We start from the raw sequence: 26174 nt of genomic DNA, 5'->3' as shown, positions 1-26174 counted from the left end.
TAGTGCCCCCGAGAGTCGTAATTTCTCCGGGTCTCGGATACCGGGGGTAACCGAGACCCCAGAGAACATGATTCGGGTCGGTTTTTACTGACCCCATGTTAGGGCTAGCGGAACGCAACAAGTAATAGAGCGATTGATACAAGATGCGTTCGCAGCCCGGGGTCCATCGTGCAGAGATACCTGCTGCAAAGTAATGGCGGATGGACACTGAGCTCACACGTGGGTTAAACTTCACCCGATGTGAAATTCACCCCCCCTTTATGGCCCCTCTTTTTCAAACTCGCCAGGATAATTTGCATAAGAAGAATAGGTCCACACACAGTACAGGCCAACATGACATCTTCAGGGTAGAAAAAGGCAGGCGGGTGACCAGGAATCTCAGAAAATAAAGTCTCTTGGTGCTCAACAGGGTTAGCTTCCACAATGAGCTGGACCACCTCCTCCAGGTTCATAGGTAACAGGGACTTGAATGCTGCTGTCTTAACATCTTCACCAGCTGGACACATGGAAACTGTAAACCTTCTCATAGGGTTCAACTTTTGCCCGACAGGTAGCAGAGAAATTCTTGGATACTGAACACAGGAAAAGTTATTAGAGATGAGTGTGTAGAACAACACCTCCACTGGGTCAGAGAAAAATTGAGGTGAACAAATTTCTGTTTTGAAATCTTCACCAGCCGGCCACAAGGACGCTGAAAGTATCCACATAGGAAGCATCTTCTGCCCATTATCCAGAAGAAATCGTCCAAAAGGCGGGGATGTTGCTAGGAACGGATTACAGGTATAGTCATTGGAGATGTGTGGAGAGATCGTCACCGCTTCCCCATCTTCAGTGACATCAGCACACCTTGCCTCGATGACTAACTGTTAACTGGTATAGTCCCTGGAGATGTGTGGAGACATTGTCACCGGTACCTCATCTTCAGTGATGTCAGCACACCTTGACTCGACGACTAGCAGACCAGCTGAAGAAGAAGATGACACTGCTAACTGTCTTTGACGCATTGGAAACAGACACTTCTCAAGACTGGGTAGATTCAAATGAAGCACTTTACTGGAACTCTTGACCAGAGCAGGTGGTAGAGTCCTTGGCTCAGAATGACCCATGGGTATAACAGACAGCATATGGAAAACAAACTTCTTCATGTATAAGGCTCCAACTTGGAGCTATAGTTGTCCTTGCAGGACTAGACTAGTCTTTAGCAGGGCTCGGCCATTATCAGACAACGCCCACAGCGAGTTCTGGAGCCATAGAAATGAGACCATACACCGACTCCATATGATAGGCGGCTTAAACACATCAAAGCTCCCAGAAGGCAGAGAAACAGTCATTAAGTTAGATGAAGAGGAAGTACGCTCGCCAGGGACAGCCTCTCCTACTGGCCCAGAGTTTTGGAGTACAGGCTTCACAGGGCAGAGACCATCTGAATGTTCTTTACAACCACAGGGATACCATATTTCAATCTCAGCACCAGATTCAGGCTGCAGTTTTGCCATCCCCCTTTTATTAGACCTATTGGATCTTGCTCGGGTGGCTTTGGCAGGTTGTGGAACAGGAGAGTCTTGGACGGTCATGGTACGGAGCGACGGTTTACCCACAGGTTTCTTTCGTCTGGACCATCTCTCTGAGCTTAGAGGGGAAGACTTTTCAGGAGATGCAGTACTAGGCTTATCGAAGGCTTTACAGAAGGCCACCAGGAAGGCCGGAAGATTTGAGATGATGGGGTCCCCTGCTTCCCAGAGGGGGTCGAGCCACATCAAAGCATCTCCTCTTAGGTAGGTCATTAATTAAGAGTGTATGGATGACCCTGCTTCTAATTTTTGGAATGCTGTGCACTTAGTGCATAGCTTAAATGAGTCTAGGAGGACCATTACATAGGAATTTGAACAGAATGTGTATGTATAATTCTGGCTGTGTCTGTGTCTCTGAGTCTATGCTTTTTGGCACTTCTTGCTTCCTTCATAAATTACACTGACAATTCCAATTTTTTAATGCAAATTAAAATTTTTGTTTATTTAAATTATTACTTTTTCAATAGATTTTAAATTTAGTCATAAATACAAGTCATTATATAGTAAAAAAAGTTTTTGTTAACTTTTGAATGTTTTGTTGTCAGTCCTTAAAGTGGAGTAAAAGTTTGAGACCATTGGTCTCAGCAGCAATCTGGGAGTCAGAGATGCTTGTAGTGGCCTTCCGTATGCTGTTCTCCTTCCATTCATCACTTTTTCCATCCATTTCAACATTTTCACTGCACTCAGAACTCTGTGTAGAGTCTGCCAGAAGAATGCTCAGATTTCCTTTTGACTCCCAATATACTTGTTTCTGGAAGCGAGCATCCAAGCAACAGAAATTGCTTGGTTCAAGCTACGAGTATCCAAGTACTTTAGTGCTCGCTCATTCCTACCACTTTGTCAATAATTGTCTAACAAGTGATTGGTTAGGGGAAGATTTATGACCATTTCTTGTGCATTGAGGCCAGAACTACAGGTGTCAAGCACAAACCGGTGTAGTTGTAGTAAATAGCAGAACATTACCAGTAAAAGACGGTTCTGGATGACTACTTTATTTTGTTACTTTTTGGGATCTTTTTAGCAAGAATTTTTTTTCTACTAGACATTTATTTTATTGATAAGCTGTTCTTATTACCTGTAGTTAATGAAAGTTTGGGGTTAAAAGTCTTTGAAATCTTTGTCAAAAACCCAATATTTGGGCTCTGCTTGGAATTATTATTTGACCTTAACTAACACAAAGATCAACTGAGAGAAGTTAATAAATTAATTTAATATTTTCATTATTTATAATAAAGCACACAGGGCTGTGTCTGGGCCACAATAATCAGCTCTGGGACCTCTGCACAGAATCATCCTCCTGGGGTAGATGAGATAATATAAAGAGCTCAGGATTTATATCTTTGTATATTTAAGTCAGACCATACAGATAACAGAGCACGCACTGGGTCTCCTTTTCCTCAGTCATTTCCTAGATCTTTCTAATATTGTCTCTAAATTTCAATACTTTTTTTTTTGAAAGCCTCATAAAAAAAATGTCAATTGATCATGAAATTGATTTTTATTGACTCTGATTTTTTGCCTCCCGAAAAACTCATTTAAAAAAATGAATTAAACTTGGCTGAAATAAAAGAACATTTGATCGTACATTGCACGTAGCAATAACCTTTATGATGTGTTCATGTCTGTAATTCATGATATAATTCAGGAGATAAATTAAGGAATATAATAAGAAAGAATAAATGAAAAACACTCATGATTATAAAGGTAAGGTTGTAAATGTCATGTTTTATTACAACTGTCCTGAAAAGTCCCAGGTACTTATTGATGTTGCAGTTGGGCTCATATACATTGGTCAATCTATGTGCTAAGTACTTTTTTTTTGTACTGTAAATTTTCGTATAGCAAATTTTGCATTTCCAATTTTTCAAAATTTAACCAATGTTCTATGGCAGTAATGCAGTTCCAATTTTGCAGTTGTACCACTCTAAACAATCCAGAGTGCAGCTTTATATTTTCTTTGAATTTTTAAGTTATCTGACACCTATTCACACTAGGGATGTGTTGGTCAGTCTTTTTCTGTTTCCAGCTTAGTAGATCGGTTGATCACTGAATAATAACTCTCATGGTAAAGAAACCTTGTCTCCTGAAGATAGCAAATATTTTTTTGTCCTACAGGTTGAGGATGGCTTTTTAATGGGGTTAACATTGAAAGGCTTTTCACCAAGACTACAGTGAAACCTCTGATGAAGACCACCACTCACTGTCAAGCTAGGCTACATTCCCAAAATAATAATAACCATAAAGTGTAAAAAAAAATAATACCCTCCTCTTTGCTCACCTGTCCATGTCCTAGCAGGGTATTTTCTGGGCCTCTAATTCATCCATCCTCTTCTATCGTCTGGTGCCTGACTTCATGATGTATGCCACTTCAGGCAATCACTAGTCCTCAGGCAAAGCACGTCGTGGCTTTCTAACATCAAGTGTCTATTAGGCACTGAAAGTCCCAGAGCAGAATAAATAGGCAAAAGAGAACATTGCCCAAAGGAGAAAGAAAGAGACTGGACAGAGTAAAGGAGTGAATGGTGGTTATTTGCAATGGCAGGACAAGTCAGTGGCAAGGTAAGTATATATTTATTAATTTGCGACCTACTGGACAAGGCAGGTTGCAAAAAAAACCAAAATCCAAATTATTTGAAAAATTCATGGTAAACTCATCTCTAGTGGTTATCTTACAGGGAATCTGTCCTCTCTAGACAAAGATTATGCCTGCATACAATATATATTGATAGCATGTGTGGGCAAAGAAGGCTGTCAATCATTGCACTCACTTCTTGGTGAGCGGTGAAAGTAATGACTTCCTGCACTGCCCCAATTACTTTAAACTAGCTGCTGAATGGAGAATGAAATTCTATTGTTCACTTGTAGCTGCTGCCCCAGTAAGCTGCCTAGATAGAATGTATCTGCTATTACCACTATATCTACAGGTTAATAGCATATCAAGAGGTGGCAGTTCTCTTTAAAGGGTCTAACGAGGTCGTCAGGAGAACAGAATCAGCACATTGATCTCAAAGGTAGAACCTTATAAGCAACGAGTAGTTTAAAAACAAAAAAGATAAAAGTCATGGAGGAAAAAAGAGAAAATGCAAAACTAAATGAGCCCTCCATGAAAAATAACCTCAGACACTTCCTGTGATTGCAATCCTGAAAATCATATTTTGAATGTCAAGAAAAATGTTCAAGTTTTAGTATGATTGTGCCTTATGATTAGGTTCTTGCCTCTAGTTATGTATTACACTCTTTAATTTTAATGTCACCACAGATGTCTCTAATAATACACAAATGGCCGTGTTTATATTGTCTGGACTGACTGATGATGACAAACTAAAAACTGTCATCTTCATATTATTCATTTTCATCTACCTTGTCACTATATTCTCAAACCTTGCCCTGGTGGCTATTTTTTACAATGCCTCTAACCTCCAGAATCCGATGTACTACTTTCTCAGTTATCTTTCAATGGTGGACATCTTCTATTCATCAACCATAACCCCTAAGATGCTTTCCGACCTTGTGTCTTTTAAGAAGACCATCTCCTTTGAAGGATGTGCTCTCCAGTTTTTCTTCTATGCTGGTCTGGCCTCCATAGATGCCCTTCTTCTCTGCACTTTGTCCTATGACCGCTATGTTGCCATCTGCCACCCTCTCCATTATGTCTCCATAATGACTAAGAAGAAATGTCTATGTCTTGTTTTACTTTCCATCTCTGTTGGCTTCTTACAGTCCTCCATACAAACTGGCTGTGTTTTCAGTCTTCAATTCAATGGGTCCTACCAAATTGACCACTTCTACTGTGATGCTCCTCTAATCCTCCGGTTGTCTTACTCAGAAACATCTACCTGTGACATAGTCACTTTCTTTATAGTCAGTGCTTTGGGAATGGGTATATTGATGACTATTATTCTGTCATACTACTTAGTCATTCGCTCAATTTTATGTATACCATCAGCAGAGGGCAGGAAAAAAGCCTTCAGCACTTGTTCGTCACATCTCATGTGTGTCGTGATGTACTTTGGAACCATATTTTTCACCTACCTGCATTCTCCTTCCAGTGTCTTATCCATACAAGACAAGGTTGCTTCTATTTTTTACACAGCAGTGATACCAATGCTGAACCCCTTTATATATAGTCTGAGGAACCAAGATGTGAAAAAGACCATCATATCATCAGTTCAGAAGCTGTTAGCAAAGTGTACAAAAAGTTCTTAAAAAAGAAAATTAATTTGTATCAATGTATAAGGAAGTTTGAAGTCTGTTTGGAAGTGATCACTGTGAAACCCAGAGCAAAAGAACTGCGATCGGCACGACAATGGCTCCAACTTTTGAATTTTTTTTTACAGTTTGGCATCTTAGGACAAGGAACACATTTATAACATCAAAAATCTGTCAATATCAAATATATAGTACTGGAGTAGATTTATCGATGATGTGTTAGTAGTATTATTTGGTACTGATTAACAGTTTAATGATTTCACAAAATAAATCAATTGTAATAATATAAATATGGAATTTCTAGAACAATTTAGGAATAATCTGGTGGAATACTTACATGTCAGAAATGAAATAAAGGATTCAATTATTATTATAAGTGTTTTTAGAAATGCCTACAGATGTAAATGCTTTGTTACATGTTAACAGTTACCATCCAGAATAAATGAAATGATCCCTAAAGTATGACCAGTAGTGTTGAGCGATACCTTCCGATATGCATTGGTATCGGTATCGCATAGTATCGGCCAATACCGGCAAAATATCGGATCTCGCCGATACCGATACCCGATACCAATGCATTTCAATGGGACGCAAAGTATCGGAATGGTTCCCAGGGTCTGAAGGAGAGGAAACTCTCCTTCAGGCCCTGGGATCCATATTCATGTGTAAAATAAAGAATTAAAATAAAAAATATGGATATACTCACCTCTCCGGCGGCCCCTGGACCTAACCGATGTAACCGGGAGCCTCCGTTCCTAAAAATGAGCACGTGAAGGGCCTTCGATGACGTCGCGGCTTCTTATTGGTCGCGTGACTGCTCATGTGACCGCTCACGTGACCAATCACAAGCCACGACGTCATCGCAGGTCCTTCAAGCGCTCATTCTTAGGAATGGAGGCTCCCGGTTACAGCGGTAAGGTCCAGGGGCCGCCGGAGAGGTGAGTATATCCATTTTTTTATTTTAATTCTTTATTTTACACATGAATATGGTTCTGTTACCGATTCCCAATATCACAAAAGTATCGGAACTCGGTATTGGAATTCCGATACCGCAAGTATCGGCCGATACCCGGTACTTGCGGTATCGGAATGCTCAACACTAATGACCAGTTCTCATGACTGAGAAGGGTTAATAGTCCATAAGGGTTCTTCCTGGAAATACTGGAGCTAGCAAATAGGCTAAGTGAAAGGTAATATGATAATGCAATTATGAAAGAGTTTAAAAGAGCTCAGAATCAAGATCATAGACACATACTGTATTTATAGGAGGACAAAAAAGAAAGAAAATCTAGAGATTAAAATTGTCTTTTGAATATACTCCACTGGCAGCTCAACTTAAAACTGCAAATTATAAGCATTGATGTCTAATAGAAGCAGATTTCATCCCATTATATCCTTCCATAGATATTCGAGCTTGAAAGATGAATGGGTGAGGGGATGTTATCAGACCCCCAGATACAATTGGTTTAAAAACTTTTCTCCTGTAGGAAATGTTAAATGTGAACATTGTTCATTTTATACTCTGATGTATACAGAGAAGAATATTCAATGTAGGTCCTATTTTATAAAGAGTAAAACAATTAATTACTTGCAGAACAAATAATATAATTATATATATAGTTTACATAATTTTTTGTCCCGGTTGATTCTTTTATAGGGAAAATATGTATTTCTTATTTAAATATATTCATGAATAATTAGGGTATTCACATAATGCCGCATGAACCGGTCAACAGTTAGTATGTGATACGCCTTTGAAAGGTGGCAGTTAAGGGTGCTTAAACCACAGGCTGTTTTTTAATGGTGCTGAGGAATAAGGGTATAGTGCCCCCGAGAGTCGTAATTTCTCCGGGTCTCGGATACCGGGGGTAACCGAGACCCCAGAGAACATGATTTGGGTCGGTTTTTACTGACCCCATGTTAGGGCTAGCGGAACGCAACAAGTAATAGAGCGATTGATACAAGATGCGTTCACAGCCCGGGGTCCATCGTGCAGAGATACCTGCTGCAAAGTAATGGCGGATGGACACTGAGCTCACACGTGGGTTAAACTTCACCCGATGTGAAATTCACCCCCCCTTTACGGCCCCTCTTTTTCAAACTCGCCAGGATAATTTGCATAAGAAGAATAGGTCCACACACAGTCCAGGCCAACATGACATCTTCAGGGTAGAAAAAGGCAGGCGGGTGACCAGGAATCTCAGAAAATAAAGTCTCTTGGTGCTCAACAGGGTTAGCTTCCACAATGAGCTGGACCACCTCCTCCAGGTTCATAGGTAACAGGGACTTGAATGCTGCTGTCTTAACATCTTCACCAGCTGGACACATGGAAACTGTAAACCTTCTCATAGGGTTCAACTTTTGCCCGACAGGTAGCAGAGAAGTTCTTGGATACTGAACACAGGAAAAGTCATTAGAGATGAGTGTGTAGAACAACACCTCCACTGGGTCAGAGAAAAATTGAGGTGAACAAATTTCTGTTTTGAAATCTTCACCAGCCGGCCACAAGGACGCTGAAAGTATCCACATAGGAAGCATCTTCTGCCCATTATCCAGAAAAAATCGTCCAAAAGGCGGGGATGTTGCTTGGAACGGATTACAGGTATAGTCATTGGAGATGTGTGGAGAGATCGTCACCGCTTCCCCATCTTCAGTGACATCAGCACACCTTGCCTCGATGACTAACTGTTAACTGGTATAGTCCCTGGAGATGTGTGGAGACATTGTCACCGGTACCTCATCTTCAGTGATGTCAGCACACCTTGACTCGACGACTAGCAGACCAGCTGAAGAAGAAGATGACACTGCTAACTGTCTTTGACGCATTGGAAACAGACACTTCTCAAGACTGGGTAGATTCAAATGAAGCACTTTACTGGAACTCTTGACCAGAGCAGGTGGTAGAGTCCTTGGCTCAGAATGACCCATGGGTATAACAGACAGCATATGGAAAACAAACTTCTTCATGTATAAGGCTCCAACTTGGAGCTATAGTTGTCCTTGCAGGACTAGACTAGTCTTTAGCAGGGCTCGACCATTATCAGACAACGCCCACAGCGAGTTCTGGAGCCATAGAAATGAGACCATACACCGACTCCATATGATAGGCGGCTTAAACACATCAAAGCAGAGAAGGCAGAGAAACAGTCATTAAGTTAGATGGAGAGGAAGTACGCTCGCCAGGGACAGCCTCTCCTACTGGCCCAGAGTTTTGGAGTACAGGCTTCACAGGGCAGAGACCATCTGAATGTTCTTTACAACCACAGGGATACCATATTTCAATCTCGGCACCAGATTCAGGCTGCAGTTTTGCCATCCCCCTTTTATTAGACCTATTGGATCTTGCTCGGGTGGCTTTGGCAGGTTGTGGAACAGGAGAGTCTTGGACGGTCATGGACGGAGCGACGGTTTACCCACAGGTTTCTTTCGTCTGGACCATCTCTCTGAGCTTAGAGGGGAAAACTTTTCAGGAGATGCAGTCATAGTCTTATCGAAGGCTTTACAGAAGGCCACCAGGAAGGCCGGAAGATTTGAGATGATGGGGTCCCCTGCTTCCCAGAGGGGGTCGAGCCACATCAAAGCATCTCCTCTTAGGTAGGTCATTAATTAAGAGTGTATGGATGACCCTGCTTCTAATTTTTGGAATGCTGTGCACTTAGTGCATAGCTTAAATGAGTCTAGGAGGACCATTACATAGGAATTTGAACAGAATGTGTATGTATAATTCTGGCTGTGTCTGTGTCTCTGAGTCTATGCTTTTTGGCACTTCTTGCTTCCTTCATAAATTACACTGACAATTCCAATTTTTTAATACAAATTAAAATTTTTGTTTATTTAAATTATTACTTTTTCAATAGATTTTAAATTTAGTCATAAATACAAGTCATTATATAGTAAAAAAGTTTTTGTTAACATTTGAATGTTTTGTTGTCAGTCCTTAAAGTGGAGTAAAAGTTTGAGACCATTGGTCTCAGCAGCAATCTGGGAGTCAGAGATGCTTGTAGTGGCCTTCCGTATGCTGTTCTCCTTCCATTCATCACTTTTTCCATCCATTTCAACATTTTCACTGCACTCAGAACTCTGTGTAGAGTCTGCCAGAAGAATGCTCAGATTTCCTTTTGACTCCCAATATACTTGTTTCTGGAAGCGAGCATCCAAGCAACAGAAATTGCTTGGTTCAAGCTACGAGTATCCAAGTACTTTAGTGCTCGCTGATTCCTACCACTTTGTCAATAATTGTCTAACAAGTGATTGGTTAGGGGAAGATTTATGACCATTTCTTGTGCATTGAGGCCAGAACTACAGGTATCAAGCACAAACCGGTGTAGTTGTAGTAAATAGCAGAACATTACCAGTAAAAGATGGTTCTGGATGACTACTTTATTTTGTTACTTTTTGGGATCTTTTTAGCAAGAATTTTTTTTCTACTAGACATTTATTTTATTGATAAGCTGTTCTTATTACCTGTAGTTAATGAAAGTTTGGGGTTAAAAGTCTTTGAAATCTTTGTCAAAAACCCAATATTTGGGCTCTGCTTGGAATTATTATTTGACCTTAACTAACACAAAGATCAACTGAGAGAAGTTAATAAATTAATTTAATATTTTCATTATTTATAATAAAGCACACAGGGCTGTGTCTGGGCCACAATAATCAGCTCTGGGACCTCTGCACAGAATCATCCTCCTGGGGTAGATGAGATAATATAAAGAGCTCAGGATTTATATCTTTGTATATTTAAGTCAGACCATACAGATAACAGAGCACGCACTGGGTCTCCTTTTCCTCAGTCATTTCCTAGATCTTTCTAATATTGTCTCTAAATTTCAATACTTTTTTTTTGAAAGCCTCATAAAAAAATGTCAATTGATCATGAAATTGATTTTTATTGACTCTGATTTTTTGCCTCCCGAAAAACTCATTTAAAAAAATGAATTAAACTTGGCTGAAATAAAAGAACATTTGATCGTACATTGCACGTAGCAATAACCTTTATGATGTGTTCATGTCTGTAATTCGTGATATAATTCAGGAGATAAATTAGGGAATATAATAAGAAAGAATAAATGAAAAACACTCATGATTATAAAGGTAAGGTTGTAAATGTCATGTTTTATTACAACTGTCCTGAAAAGTCCCAGGTACTTATTGATGTTGCAGTTGGGCTCATATACATTGGTCAATCTATGTGCTAAAAACTTTTTTTTTGTACTGTAAATTTTCGTATAGCAAATTTTGCATTTCCAATTTTTCAAAATTTAACCAATGTTCTATGGCAGTAATGCATTTCCAATTTTGCAGTTGTACCACTCTAAACAATCCAGAGTGCAGCTTTATATTTTCTTTGAATTGTTAAGTTATCTGACACCTATTCACACTAGGGATGTGTTGGTCAGTCTTTTTCTGTTTCCAGCTTAGTAGATCGGTTGATCACTGAATAATAACTCTCATGGTAAAGAAACCTTGTCTCCTGAAGATAGCAAATATTTTTTTGTCCTACAGGTTGAGGATGGCTTTTTAATGGGGTTAACATTGAAAGGCTTTTCACCAAGACTACAGTGAAACCTCTGATGAAGACCACCACTCACTGTCAAGCTAGGCTACATTCCCAAAAGAATAATAACCATAAAGTGTAAAAAAAAATAATACCCTCCTCTTTGCTCACCTGTCCATGTCCTAGCAGGGTATTTTCTGGGCCTCTAATTCATCCATCCTCTTCTATCGTCTGGTGCCTGACTTCATGATGTATGCCACTTCAGGCAATCACTAGTCCTCAGGCAAAGCACGTCGTGGCTTTCTAACATCAAGTGTCTATTAGGCACTGAAAGTCCCAGAGCAGAATAAATAGGCAAAAGAGAACATTGCCCAAAGGAGAAAGAAAGAGACTGGACAGAGTAAAGGAGTGAATGGTGGTTATTTGCAATGGCAGGACAAGTCAGTGGCAAGGTAAGTATATATTTATTAATTCGTGACCTACTGGACAAGGCAAATTGCAAAAAAAAACAGATTCCAGAGAATCCAAATTATTTGAAAAATTCATGGTAAACTCATCTCTAGTGGTCCTCTCCAGACAAAGATTATGCCTGCATACAGTATATATTGAGAGCATATGTGGGCAAAGCAGGCTGTCAATCAATGTGCTGAGATGTGATAACAATGCACTCTCTTCTTGGTGAGCGGTGACAGTAATGACTTCCTGCACTGCCCCAATTACTTTAAACTAGCTGCTAAATGGAGAATTACATTTTATTGTTCACTAGTGTTGAGCGATACCTTCCTGGATGGTTCCCAGGGTCTAATGGAGAGGAAACTCTCCTTCAAGCCCTGGGATCAATATTCATGTAAAAAATAAAGAATACAAATAAAAAAAATGGATATACTCACCCCTCCAATGGCCCCTGGCTCTCAGCGGTTCAAGCGTCTGCCTCCGTTCCTAAGAATGCAGTGAGTGAAGGACCTGCGATGACGTCACGGTCACGCGTCGGTCACGCGACCAATCACAAGACAGCGACATCATCACATGTCTTACACTCACTGCATTCATAGGAACGGAGGCTGCCGGTTGAACCGCTGAGAGCCAGGGGCCGTCGGAGGGGTGAGTATATCCATATTTTTTTATTTTTATACTTTATTTTTTACATGAATATGGATCCCAGGGCCTGAAGGAGAGACTCCTCTCCTCCAGACCCTGGGAACCATATGCACCGCACATGCCCAAGATGACTGGGAACTTATATGAACTTCCAATTCCGATTTCCGATATCACAAAAATATCGTAACTCGGTATCGGAATTCCGATACAGCGAATATCGGCCTATACCCGATATTTGCCGTATCGGAATGCTCAAGACTATTGTTCACTTGTAGCTGCTGCCCCAGTAAGCTGCCTAGATAGAATTTATCTGCTATTACCACTATATCTACAGGTTAATAGCATATCAAGAGGTGGCAATTATCTTTAAAGCGTCTAACGAGGTCGTCAGGAGAACAGAATCAGCACACTGATCTCAAAGGTAGAACCTTATAAACAACGAGTAGTTTAAAAACAAAAAAGATAAAAGTCATGGAGGAAAAAAGAGAAAATGCAAAACTAAATGAGCCCTCCATGAAAAGTAACCTCAGACACTTCCTGTGATTGCAATCCTGAAAATCATATTTTGAATGTCAAGAAAAATGTTCAAGTTGTAGTATGATTGTGCCTTATGATTAGGTTCTTGCCTCTAGTTATGTATTACACTCTTTAATTTTAATGTCACCACAGATGTCTCTAATAATACACAAATGGCCGTGTTTATATTGTCTGGACTGACTGATGATGACAAACTAAAAACTGTCCTCTTCATATTATTCGTTTTCATCTACCTTGTCACTATATTCTCAAACCTTGCCCTGGTAGCTATTTTTTACAACGCCACTAATCTCCAGAATCCGATGTACTACTTTCTCAGTTACCTTTCATGGGTGGACATCTTCTATTCATCAACCATAACCCCTAAGATGCTTTCAGACCTTATGTCTTTGAAGAAGACCATCTCTTTTGAAGGTTGTGCTCTCCAGTTCTTCTTCTATGCCGGTTTGGCCACCATAGACGCCTTTCTTCTCTCCACTTTGTCCTATGACCGCTATGTTGCCATCTGCCACCCTCTCCATTATGTCTCCATAATGACTAAGAAGAAATGTCTATGTCTTGTTTTACTTTCCATCTCTTTTGGCTTCTTACAGTCCTCCACACAAACCAGCTGTGTTTTCAGTCTTCAGTTCTATGGGTCCTACCAAATTGACCACTTCTACTGTGATGCTCCTCTAATCCTCCGGTTGTCTTACTCAGAAACATCTACCTGTGACATAGTCACTTTCTTTATAGTCAGTGCTTTGGGAATGGGTATATTGATGACTATTTTTCTGTCATACTTCTTTGTCATTCGCTCAATTTTACGTATACCATCAGCAGAGGGCAGGAAAAAAGCCTTCAGCACTTGTTCGTCACATCTCATGTGTGTCGTGATGTACTTTGGAACCATATTTTTCTCCTACCTGCATTCTCCTTCCAGTGTATTATCCATACAAGACAAGGTTGCTTCTATTTTTTACACAGCAGTGATACCAATGCTGAACCCCTTTATATATAGTCTGAGGAACCAAGATGTGAAAAAGACCATCATATCATCAGTTCAGAAGCTGTTAGCAAAGTGTATAAAATGTTCTTAAAAAAGTAAATTATGTTGTATCAATGTATCAATGTGTAAGGAAGTTTGAAGTCTGTTTAGAAGTGATCACTGTGAAACCCAGAGCACCAGAACTGCGATCGGCATGACAATGGCTCCAACTTTAGAAAATATTTTTTTGAAGTTTGCAGCTTAGGACAAGGAACATTTATGGCATCAAAAATCTGTCAATATCAAATATATAGTACTGGAGTAGATTTATCGATGATGTGTTGGTTGTATTATCTGGTACTGATTAACAGTTTAATGATTTCACAAAATAAATCAATTGTAATAATATAAATATGGAATTTCTAGAAAAATTTAGGAATAATCTGGTGGAATACTTACATGTCAGAAATGAAATAAAGGATTCAATTATTATTATAAGTGTTTTTTTTAAATGCCTACAGATGTAAATGCTTTGTTACATGTTAACAGTTACCATCCAGAATAAGTGAAATGATCCCGAATGTATGACCAGTTCTCATGACTGAGGATGGTTAATAGTCCATAAGGGTTCTTCCTGGAAACATTGGAGCTAGCAAATAGGTTAAGTGAAAGGTTATATGATAATGCAATTATGAAAGAGTTTAAAAGTGCTCAAAATCAAGATCATAGACACATTCTGTATTTATAGGAGGACAAAAAAGAAAGAAAATCTAGAGATTAAAATTGTCTTTTGAATGTAGTTCACTGGCAGCTCAAATTAAGACATCGAAATGTAAGCATTGACGTCTAATAGAAGCAGATTAAGACTACATTTCATCCCATTATACCCTTCCATAGATATACGAGCTTGAAAGATGAATGGGTGAGGGGATGTTATCAGACCCCCAGATAAAATTGGTTTAAAAACTTTTCTCCTGTAGGAAATTGTTCTGATGTATACAGAGAAGAATATTCAAGCTTGGTCCTATTTTATAAAGAGTAAAACAATGAATTACTTGCAGAACAAATTACATAATTATATATATATAGTGTATATAATTTTTTGTCCCTTTTGATTCTTTTATAGGGAAAATATGTACTCCTTATTTAATATATTAATGAATATTTAGGGTATTCACATAATGCCGCATGAACCGGTCAACAGTTAGTATGTGATACGCCTTTTAAAGGTGGCAGTTGAGGGCACCCAAACCACAGCGCTGCTTTTTAACAGTGCTGATGAATAAGGGTATAGCACCCCTGAGAATTCCTCCCGGATTCAGCTACCGGGGGTAACCGAGACCCCAGAGAACATGATTCGGGTGGGTTTTTACCGACCCCGGTGTTGCGATCGACATTATTAACGGTATAGCGGCCATCGCAAAAAAAAAAATCGGTTTTATATTTAATTTCTCTCTCCTCTGATGTAATCACAGAAGAGAGAAATAGGGTCCCCGACCCGCCCCCCAGTGTCTTCATTGTCCCTGCAATTGCCCTGTGAAGTCCCCCGGGTCACCAGCGTGTTCTTCCGGGGAGAATGTTCATTTTTTTCTTTCACATTGCTTTAGTTCTTGTGAAGCCCCTGAAGGATGAATAAACTTCTTGAATGGGGTTTTGTCACCTTGAGGGGTGCAGTTTTTAGAATGGTGTCAATTTGGGGTATTTTCTGTTATACCGACCCCAAAAACTCTCTTTAAATGTGAGGTGGTCCCTAAATAAATGGTTTTATACATTTTGTTGTAACAATGAGAAATCGATGGTCAACTTTTAACCTTTATAACTTTTTTAGAAAAAAAAATGTTTCTAAAATTGCGCTGATGTAAAGTAAACATGTGGGAAATGTTATTTATTAAGTATTTTGTGTGACATACAGTACAGACCAAAAGTTTGGACACACCTTCTCATTTAAAGATTTTTCTGTATTTTCATGACTATGAAAATTGTAAATTCACACTGAAGGCATCAAAACTATGAATTAACACATGTGGAATTATATACCTAACAAAAAAAGTGTGAAACAACTGAAATTATGTCTTATATTCTTGGTTCTTCAAAGTAGCCACCTTTTGCTTTGATGACTGCTTTGCACACTCTTGGTATTCCCTTGATGAGCTTCAAGAGGTAGTCACTGGAAGTGGTCTTCCATCAATCTTAAAGGAGTTGCCAGAGATGCTTAGCATTTGTTGGCCCTTTTGCCTTCACTCTGCGGTCCAGCTCACCCCAAACCATCTCGATTGGGTTCAGGTCTGGTGACTGTGGAGGCCAGGTCATCTGGCATAGCACTCCATCACTCTCCTTCTTGGTGAAATCACCCTTACACAGCCTGGAGGTGTGTTTGGGGTCATTGTCCTGTTGAAAAATAAATGCTGGTCCAACTAAACGCAAATCGTATGAAATAGCATGCTGCTGCAAGATGCTGTGGTAGCCATGCTGGTTCAGTATGCCTTCAATTTTGAATAAATCAACAACAGTGTCACCAGCAAAGCACCCGCACACCATCACACCTCCTCCTCCATGCTTCACAGAGGAAACCAGGCATGTAGAGTCCATCCGTTCACCTTTTCTGCATCACACAAAGACACGGTGGTTGAAACCAAATATCTCAAATTTGGACTCATCAGACCAAAGCACAGATTTCCACTGGTCTAATGTTCATTCCTTGTGTTCTTTAGCCCAAACAAGTCTCTTCTGCTTGTTGCCTGTCCTTAGTAGTGGTTTCCTAGCAGCTATTTTACCATGAAGGCCTGCTGCACAAAGTCTCCTCTTAACAGTTGTAGAGATGTGTCTGCTGCTAGAACTCTGTGTGGCATTGACCTGGTCTCTAATCTGAGCTGCTGTTAACCTGCGATTTCTGAGGCTGGTGACTTGGATAAACGTATTCTCAGAAGCAGAGGTGACTCTTGGTCTTCCTTTCCTGGGGCGGTCCTCATGTGAACCAGTTTCTTTGTAGCGCTTGATGGATTTTGCAACTGCACTTGGGGATACTTTCAAAGTTTTCCCAATTTTTTGGACTGACTGACCTTCATTTCTTAAAGTAAAGATGGCCACTCGTTTTTCTTTACTTATCTGCTTTTTTCTTACCATAATACAAATTCTAACAGTCTATTCAGTAGGACTATCAGGTGTGTATCCACCAGACTTCTGCACCACACAACTGATGGTCCAACCCTTTTTTAAGGCAAGAAATCCCATTTATTAAACCTAAGAGGGCACACTTGTGAAGTGAAAACCATTCCCGGTGACTACCTCTTGAAGCTCATCAAGAGAATGCCAAGAGTGTGCAAAGCAGTCATCAAATCAAAAGGTGGCTACTTTGGAGAACCTAGAATATAAGACATTTTTTCAGCTGTTTCACACTTTTTTGTTAAGTATATAATTCCACATGCGTTAATTCAAAGTTTTGATGCCTTCAGTGTGAATTTACAATTTTCTTAGTCATGAAAATACAGAAAAATCTTTAAATGAGAAGGTATGTACAAACTTTTTGTCTGTACTGTACCTCTCTGATTTAAGGGCACAAACATTTATAGGTTGAAAATTGCAAATGTATTTTATTTATTTATTTCCATTTTTTTCATAAACAAATGCAAGTCATATCAAATAAATTTTACCACATACTTGAAGCACAATATGTCACGAAAAAACTATCTCAGAATTAGTGGAATCCGTTAAAGCATTCCAGAGTTATAACCACATAAATTGATTGGAATTGTAAAATTTGGCCTGGTCATTAACCCCTTTCTGCCATCAGACGTACTATCCCGTACACGTAACCTGGAACTTAATTCCCATGGACGGGATAGAAAGTCATACGCGATCAGCCGCTGTTAGGAGTCGTGTTCCCACCGCTGCACAGGGGAATCTTGAACCATATGACCAAAAAAAAACTACCTGAAAATATCACCTGGGTTGAGGCACAGGAACGGCATCATGAGCATCGCTAAGATCCTTTATATGCACTTTGCACCTTTAATTAACTTGACCTTGCAGAGGGACCTTTTTAAAGAAATTCTCGGGACGTCATCCCCTATATTTGAGCTGGACCTGCAATATACTTATACTATCTTCACCATCCATTATCTTGTTTGGGAGAACATTGCAGAGGACTTATATTGGGCTGGACCTGCAATATCTTCATATTATTCTCACCATCTATTATCCTGTTTTGGAGAAAATTGCAGAGGACCTATATTGGGATCAGCAGAGATTGAACTATTCCCTGATTGATTGGAAAATTACGCTCTGGATTACCTTTAACATCCCTGCTGTACTACTACACCTCTGAATATTTCTCCTATGTTTTGACTGGGTTTTTGCACTTTATATTTGTACCTGCAGTATTTTCGGTCTGGCACATCGGTTTTAATCTTACCCATTGGTGATGCGGTGGTTGTGCGCATGCGCGCCGTGACCCGGGATTCCTGCTATGCATCGGCGCGTCTCTCTGCCCTGCTCGCACGCCTGGGGACTCCATTTTGGCTCCCCGCGCGTGCGCAGTAGCGCGCGACGCTCCGGCACATCTCTAGGACCTGCGGTTCGCGGTGCGCATGCGCCGCTTTTTAACCACTCCTATTGGTCCAAATCGGACATGTGACACATCCTTTGACCTTAAAAGGTCCTTCTAGCAAGTGAACTCACACTCGCTTGATAAAGCGGTCGATTAGTGACGCGAAACGCGCGTCGGGGGGTTCTTTCTCTACAACCATCCTAGGACCCTCCAACCTTCGTTAGTGGTAAGTGGCTGCCAACTTTTTAACTAGTGTCTATCTCCCCATTGTGGTTTTAGATAGGTTCTCCATCCTGGCAGCACACTTATCCCCTTGTGCCTTAGTACTATGCACATGCACTTTACGTATTTATTGATAGGCGCTAAGGGACTAAGGTTGCGGGAGGGTTATGGTTACCCCAGTTTGTCATCTTTGCACAAGTACCACTTTTTATTTATATACAATGTTTAGTCTATGTTATGTGAATCTTTAATAAATTTGAACTTTTTCCTACTTTATGTATACCTAGTATAACTCTTCTTTCTCCAGTTTTAGCACCTTTAATTAACTGTATCTCTTAGAGAATGTGGGATAGGTACTACATAGGGATTATACCCTACATTAAACATTGGCAGTAAGTGCCACTAGCACGATGCACTGTGCACTTTATACTTACATTATTTAGAGAAGTGGGTAATAAACCCATGAGGCTTGAATGCACTATTGGCATGTACTCTTACTGGCTGGTTCTTACCACGGCTCATGTTTGCATGGACATATGAATTGGAGGCATGGGCTTTATTAAGTACTATATGATATATTGAATGTTGTAGCAAACTGCCTCTGCACCAATTTTTGCAAATTATATATTGTGCCTCCTCCGGACTTCTGTGTTTTGTTTTGTTGAGTGCCTTTATATTATATAATAAAATATTTGGTTTTATAAACCTTGTGTTATTGGTGATATTTTCAGGTATTTTTTTTTGGTCATATGCTTGTGATTCTACTTGTAATGCAAAGAATATTGGGTTAGAATTTTCTCCTTTGTTTTTTGGTAAAGAATCTTGAACCATGTCTGCTGTGGTCTCCCATTCTGCATCAGCCGCAGTGGAGCCTGCTCAGTGGAGACGTCGGTCCCAGTGTCTCACTGAATCTGGTACTGTGCAAAGGGTTACTGCTGCTTCTCCCGGCTCTGCTATTGTACCCTAGACTGGTCTGCGGCGAGCAGGCTTTTCTGGGGCTAAGTCCTGCTTTGCACACACTGAGCATGCCCAGGGTAAGATCGCTCAATGCAGATAAAGGGTCACATGCTCAGGTACTGCAGCAACTTCCATTGGTCCTCCAGGAAGGTCATGTAGCTGATCAAGTTCTGTGGAAGTCTTCCATTGGTCCTTCTCGGAAGGTCCTGAAGTTGCTGCAACTATAAAAGGTTCTCATGACCACATGGCCATGCGCTAGTATCAAATATATATGAGTTCAGCGCAGTGTGGTCGTGTGTGTGTGGTCAGGGACCCGGCTGAAATAAGCCCCTAGAATGCTGGCACCTCCGGTGAGGATTTTCTTATGTGTGAATTCAGGGCTGGCTAATACGCATTAGAGTTCCGGCTCCACCGGAGACGAGCTGCGTGTTTGGTTCAGACTGCATGACCACTGTCGGCTCAACTCTGTAGCTGTGTCTCCTGTGAGCTTAACAGGGCACAGCATTCTCTTTTCTACAGGCTCTGTGAAGTAACAGAGTTAGTTTATTCTAATTTACTTCACCGCCTTGCTTAGCAGCAGGTACTTTCCTGCACGGTGGATCCTGGGTTGTGAACGCACCTATCTCACCTAATAAATATATTCGGTGCGTTCCGCCAACCATAACAGTATACTAGCGCCAGGATCTGGCTAAGTAATGGCAGATGAACAGCGATTGCAGGGGTACATCCAGCTGCAGGAGGGTCGGTTGGCATCTCTCGAGCGTGCAACCTCGGTGGTGGATGTTACCGCAATAGCTGTTCATGCTGCTAGCGTGGCTGCAGCAGCTTTACCCACTGCCACCTCTGTTTCGACCTTATCGCACCTCCTATTGCCTGAAAAATACTCTGGGGACAGTAAGTCCTGTAGGGGTTTTGTGAGCCAGTTGGTATACATCTCGAGCTCCTGGCTGCACGTTTTCCCCAGAGCGGGCAAAGGTGGGATTCAAAATCTCTCTCCTGTCGTTCAGAGCTTTGGAGTGGGCTATGCCGCTGTGGTAGCGCAATGATCATGTGGTGCAGAGTGTTCCTCAGTTTCTGGACACTCTGAAACAGGTCTTTGTAGGACCTCAAGTCACCCATGATATGGCACTCCAACTGCTGGCTTTGACTCAGGGTTCAACCGTGGTCAGCCATTTTGCCGTCCACTTCCGGACATTAGCGTCTGAGCTGGAGTGGCCAGATAAAACCCTCCTCCCTGTATTTGGAGGGGCTGGCTGACCATGTGAAGGACGCTTTGGCCACTAGGGAGATTCCCGCCACAATGGAGGAGCTCATGGCTGTATCAACTCGCATAGACCTTTGTTTTCACGAGGGAAGGTTGGAGCAAGCCCAGTGTAGCCAGAGGTTTCGGATGGCTCCCACCTTCGCCAGATCTTTGGAATCTCCGGTCCAGGTGCCCAAGTCACATGAGGCCATAGAGGGGTCACAAGCGGGGTCCAAGTCCCGGTCCGCTCGTGCAATTAAGGTCTGTCATGTTTGCCGGCCGTCAGGACATCTTGCCTCCAAGTGTCTTCAGCGGTCGGGGAAACGTCAGCGCCTAGTGGCAGTTGGTACACTAGAAAAGGCGACGTTTGCCTCTAAGTTGTCCTTCAAGGGGACAATTACCATAGGCCCATCCACTCTTATGGTAGAGCTATGCGTGGACTCTGAGGCGGAGGGTCATTTTGAGTCATCCGCTTTCGCCCAGCGACACGCAATACCCCTGGTGATGCTCGCCAAACCAGTAACCATTCGAGTGGTAAACGGGTCGACACTACCCTCACAGATTACACACCAAACTATTCCTTTCACTCTTTCTGTGTCTCCATCACATCAGGAGATTATCTCTCTATTAGTCCTTCCTGAGGGAGTTGATGAGGTCCTGTTGGGGATACCATGGCTACGCTATCATTCTCCTCATATAGAGTGGTCCACAGGGAGAATTTTGGGATGGAGTAAATCCTGTGAGGGTAGATGTCAGCGGGAGTGCGTTCAGGTTGCTACAACAGAGGTACCCGCAGATCTTTCCTCTCTCCCCAAGCACTATTGGCCCTATGCGGACGTGTTCTCCAAAAGGGCTGTGGAGAGCCTTCCGCCTCACCGCCCCTATGACTGTCCTATCGACCTCTTGCCTGGTGCTGAGCCTCCCCGGGGTCGAGTCTATCCGTTCCCTCTCCCGGAGATGGAGGCAATGTCTCAGTACATCCAAGAGAATCTGGCAAGAGAATTCATTAGGAAGTCAGTGTCACCTGCAGGGGCTGGGTTCTTCTTCGTGCAGAAGAAGAGTGGAGAATTATGTCCATGCATAGACTACAGGGGTCTTAATGCCATCACTGTTAAGAACAAGTACCCACTACCCCTGATATCTGAGCTCTTTGATAGGCTACGGGGAGCAAGGGTATTTACTAAATTAGATCTGTGGGGTGCTTACAACCTGATTCGCATCCGTGAGGGGGACGAATGGAAGACGGCTTTTAAAACCAGGGATGGGCACTATGAATATCTGGTGATGCCCTTCGGGCTCTGTAATGCCCCAGACGTTTTCCAAGACTTTGTGAATGACATCTTCCGGGATATGCTCACCACCTCGGTAATAGTCTTTCTGGATGATATTCTCATCTACTCTCCAGATATTGACTCCCATCAGAGAGATGTTCGCAAAGTTTTTGACCTCTTACGGGCAATCTCACTCTAGGCCAAGTTGGAGAAGTGTGTGTTTGAGCAGGAGTCCTTGCCTTTCCTTGGTTATATCATTTATGTCCAGGGTTTGGCTATGGATCTTACCAAGCTACAGGCTGTGATGGACTGGCAGGAACCTCATTCACTTAAAGCGGTGCAGCACTTTATGGGGTTCATTAATCACTATCGCCAGTTCATTCCACACTTCTCAAATTAGGTAGCTCCCTTGGTTGCCCTCACCAAGAAGGGAGCAAATCCCAAGTTGTGGTCAGAGGATGTCTCCAAGGCCTTTCTCTCAATTAAATCACACTTCGCTAGGGCTCCCATTCTACATCGCCCCGATGTAGAAAAGCCATTAATTATGAAGGTGGATGCCTCATCCGTTGGTGCTGGAGCAGTCCTTTTCCAAAAGGATGATCAAGGTCGGAAGCATCCTTGCTTCTTCTTCTCCAAGACCTTAACACTGCGGAGAGGAATTATTTCATCGGGGACAGGGAGTTGCCAGCCATGAAGTTGGCTTTTTCAGAGTGGAGACACCTCTTGGAGGGGGCTCGCTTTCCCTTCCAGGTAGTCACTGACCACAAGAACTTGGTATATCTACTGTTATGATCCTGGTGGTTAGGATAACGAAACTGACCTGATAAGTAAACCAGAATATAGGACTAGCTCTGGGGATGTGGGAACTTTACTGACCGCAACCCTGATCCTATCAACACACACTAAAGGCAGCCGTGGAGCGTTCCTAAAAACCTAGACGCCTCTTCACAGCCTGAGAAACTAGCTACCCCTAGAGAGAAAGCAAAGCCTCACTTGCCTCAGAGAAAACCCCAAAGTTTAGACAGCCCCCCACAAATAATAACGGTGAGTGAAGGGGAAAACACAAATGTAGAAATGAAAACAGGTTTTAGCAAATGAGGCCCGCTAACACTAAATAGTCAGAAGATAGCAAGGAATCTGTGCGGTCAGTATAAAATGCTATCAAAAATAATCCACGCAGAGAATACAAGAACCCCCACACCGACTCACGATGTGAGGGGCGCAACTCTGCACCCCAGAGCTTCCAGCAAGTGAGAAAATCACATATAAGCAAGCTGGACTGAACTCATCATATAGTGAGAAACATTTTCAAGGAAACAATGAGCAAACATGAACTAGCAAGACTTAGCTTCTCCAGGAGGAGACAGGTCACAAGGGAAGTCCAAGAGAGATCAAACCAGTACTGAATACAACGACAGCAGGCAACAAGTAAAGGTCCAGGTGGAGTTAAATAGGCAGCCAGAATAGCAGAAAACCAGGCAGCTGGAACCCAGCTACAGACCAGCCGTATCACTAAAGGCCACCAGAGGGAGCCCAAGAACAGAACTCACACAGTACCACTCATGACCACAGGAGGGAGCCTGGAAACGGAATTCACAACAATCTACAGAAAGCCCAGTGGCTGAATTCTCACCAGGCTAGATTGTCCCTGTTCTTCTCCTGGTTTCATTTTACTCTCCATTTCCTCTCTGGGGAGAAGAACATTCGTGCCGACGCTCTCTTGCTCCGTAGTGTCATCTGAGGAGGAGGAGCCTCGGCTTATTGTCCCTTCTGGGAGCCTGAGAACTGTGGCTCCGGTTTCGCGAGAGTCCGTGCCCCCGGGCAAAACTTTCGTGCCAGCGAATTTGCGACCGGAGGTTCTCTCTTGGGCTCATTCATCCAGAGTGGGTGGGCATTTTGGGACCAAAAGGACATCTGAGCTTTGGCGAGGACATACTGGTGGCCGCATATGGTGTTATGACCCCAATGGTGAGGGTCTCAGAGGAACGTGGAAGTCTGCAGAATACAAAAATCCAGCTCATAGGGCAGTGGTAACTGGGTTGACCATATATCTACTCCTAACGCCAACACTAGAAGTAGCCGGGGATCATTCCTACGTTGATTCTAGATGACACGCGCCAGCCGGAGAATCTAGCTACCCCTAGTAGAGGAAAACAAAGACCTTTCTTGCCTCCAGAGAAGGGGACCCCAAAGCTGGATAGAAGCCCCCCACAAATAATGACGGTGAGGTAAGAGGAAATGACAAACACAGAAATGAACCAGGTTTAGCACAGAGAGGCCCGCTTACTGATAGCAGAATAAAGAAAGGTAACTTATATGGTCAACAAAAACCCTATCAAAATCCACACTGGAAATTCAAGAACCCCCGAACCGTCTAACGGTCCGGGGGGAGAACACCAGCCCCCTAGAGCTTCCAGCAAAGGTCAGGATATAGATTTGGAACAAGCTGGACAAAAATACAAAACCAAAACAAATAGCAAAAGGCAGACTTAGCTGATATAACTGGAACCAGGATCAGTAGACAAGAGCACAGCAGACTAGCTCTGATAACTACGTTGCCAGGCATAGAACTGAAGGTCCAGGGAGCTTATATAGCAACACCCCTAACTAACGACCCAGGTGCGGATAAAAGGAATGACAGAAAAACCAGAGTAAAAAAACTAGTAACCACTAGAGGGAGCAAAAAGCAAATTCACAACAGTACCCCCCCCTTAGTGAGGGGTCACCGAACCCTCACCACGACCACCAGGGCGATCAGGATGAGCGGCATGAAAGGCACGAACTAAATCGGCCGCATGAACATCAGAGGCGACCACCCAGGAATTATCCTCCTGACCATAGCCCTTCCACTTGACCAGGTACTGAAGCCTCCGCCTGGAGAGGCGAGAATCCAAGATCTTCTCCACCACGTACTCCAACTCGCCCTCAACCAACACCGGAGCAGGAGGCTCAGCAGAAGGAACTACAGGCACAATGTACCGCCGCAACAAGGACCTATGAAATACATTGTGAATAGCAAACGACACAGGAAGATCCAGACGAAAAGATACAGGATTAAGGATTTCCAATATCTTGTAAGGCCCAATAAAACGAGGTTTAAATTTGGGAGAGGAGACCTTCATAGGAACAAAGCGGGAAGAAAGCCACACCAAATCCCCAACGCGTAGTCGGGGACCCACACCGCGGCGGCGGTTGGCAAAGCGCTGAGCCTTCTCCTGTGACAACTTCAAGTTGTCCACCACATGATTCCAGATCTGCTGCAACCTATCCACCACAGAATCCACCCCAGGACAGTCAGAAGGCTCCACATGACCCGAAGAAAAGCGAGGATGGAAACCAGAGTTGCAGAAAAAAGGCGAAACCAAGGTGGCGGAACTAGCCCGATTATTAAGGGCAAACTCAGCCAACGGCAAGAATGTCACCCAATCGTCCTGATCAGCAGAGACAAAACACCTCAAATAAGCCTCCAAAGTCTGATTGGTTCGCTCCGTCTGTCCATTAGTCTGAGGATGGAAAGCAGACGAAAACGACAAATCAATGCCCATCCTACTACAAAAGGATCGCCAGAACCTGGAAACGAACTGGGATCCTCTGTCTGACACAATATTCTCAGGGATGCCGTGCAAACGAACCACGTTCTGGAAAAACACAGGAACCAGATCGGAAGAGGAAGGCAGCTTAGGCAAAGGAACCAAATGGACCATCTTGGAGAAGCGATCACATATCACCCAGATAACGGACATGCCCTGAGATAGCGGAAGATCAGAAATGAAATCCATGGAGATATGTGTCCAAGGTCTCTTCGGGACAGGCAAGGGCAAGAGCAAACCGCTGGCACGAGAACAGCAAGGCTTAGCTCGAGCACAAGTCCCACAGGACTGCACAAATGACCGCACATCCCTTGACAAGGAAGGCCACCAAAAGGACCTGGCCACCAGATCTCTGGTGCCAAAAATTCCCGGGTGACCTGCCAACACCGAGGAATGAACCTCGGAAATGACTCTGCTGGTCCACTTATCCGGGACAAACAGTCTGTCAGGTGGACAAGACTCAGGCCTA

At 42.5% G+C, this 26174-nt stretch overlaps 2 protein-coding genes across 2 annotated transcripts in view; both read left to right on the top strand.

Annotated features, from left to right (window-relative positions):
* The first annotated feature begins 4090 nt into the window (after positions 1 to 4090).
* On the top strand, positions 4091 to 5777 carry LOC143774680 (olfactory receptor 5B21-like). Its single transcript, XM_077262432.1, has 2 exons — positions 4091 to 4130; positions 4831 to 5777. Exons 1-2 carry the CDS (start codon positions 4091 to 4093, stop codon positions 5775 to 5777), a joined length of 987 nt encoding a protein of 328 aa, XP_077118547.1.
* Positions 5778 to 11686: 5909 nt separating this feature from the next.
* Positions 11687 to 26174, top strand: part of LOC143774679 (olfactory receptor 5B21-like) — a 37598-nt gene continuing 23110 nt past the window's right edge. Inside the window, exons 1-2 of the mRNA XM_077262430.1 lie at positions 11687 to 11726; positions 13042 to 13971. Of these exons, the coding sequence (XP_077118545.1) occupies positions 11687 to 11726; positions 13042 to 13971 (970 nt within the window). The remainder of the gene's footprint in view (positions 11727 to 13041; positions 13972 to 26174) is intronic.

This window comes from Ranitomeya variabilis, chromosome 5 (assembly GCF_051348905.1).
Source record: "Ranitomeya variabilis isolate aRanVar5 chromosome 5, aRanVar5.hap1, whole genome shotgun sequence".
Classification (NCBI taxonomy): domain Eukaryota; kingdom Metazoa; phylum Chordata; class Amphibia; order Anura; family Dendrobatidae; genus Ranitomeya; species Ranitomeya variabilis.
This window is presented reverse-complemented; position numbering and strand designations above follow the sequence as displayed.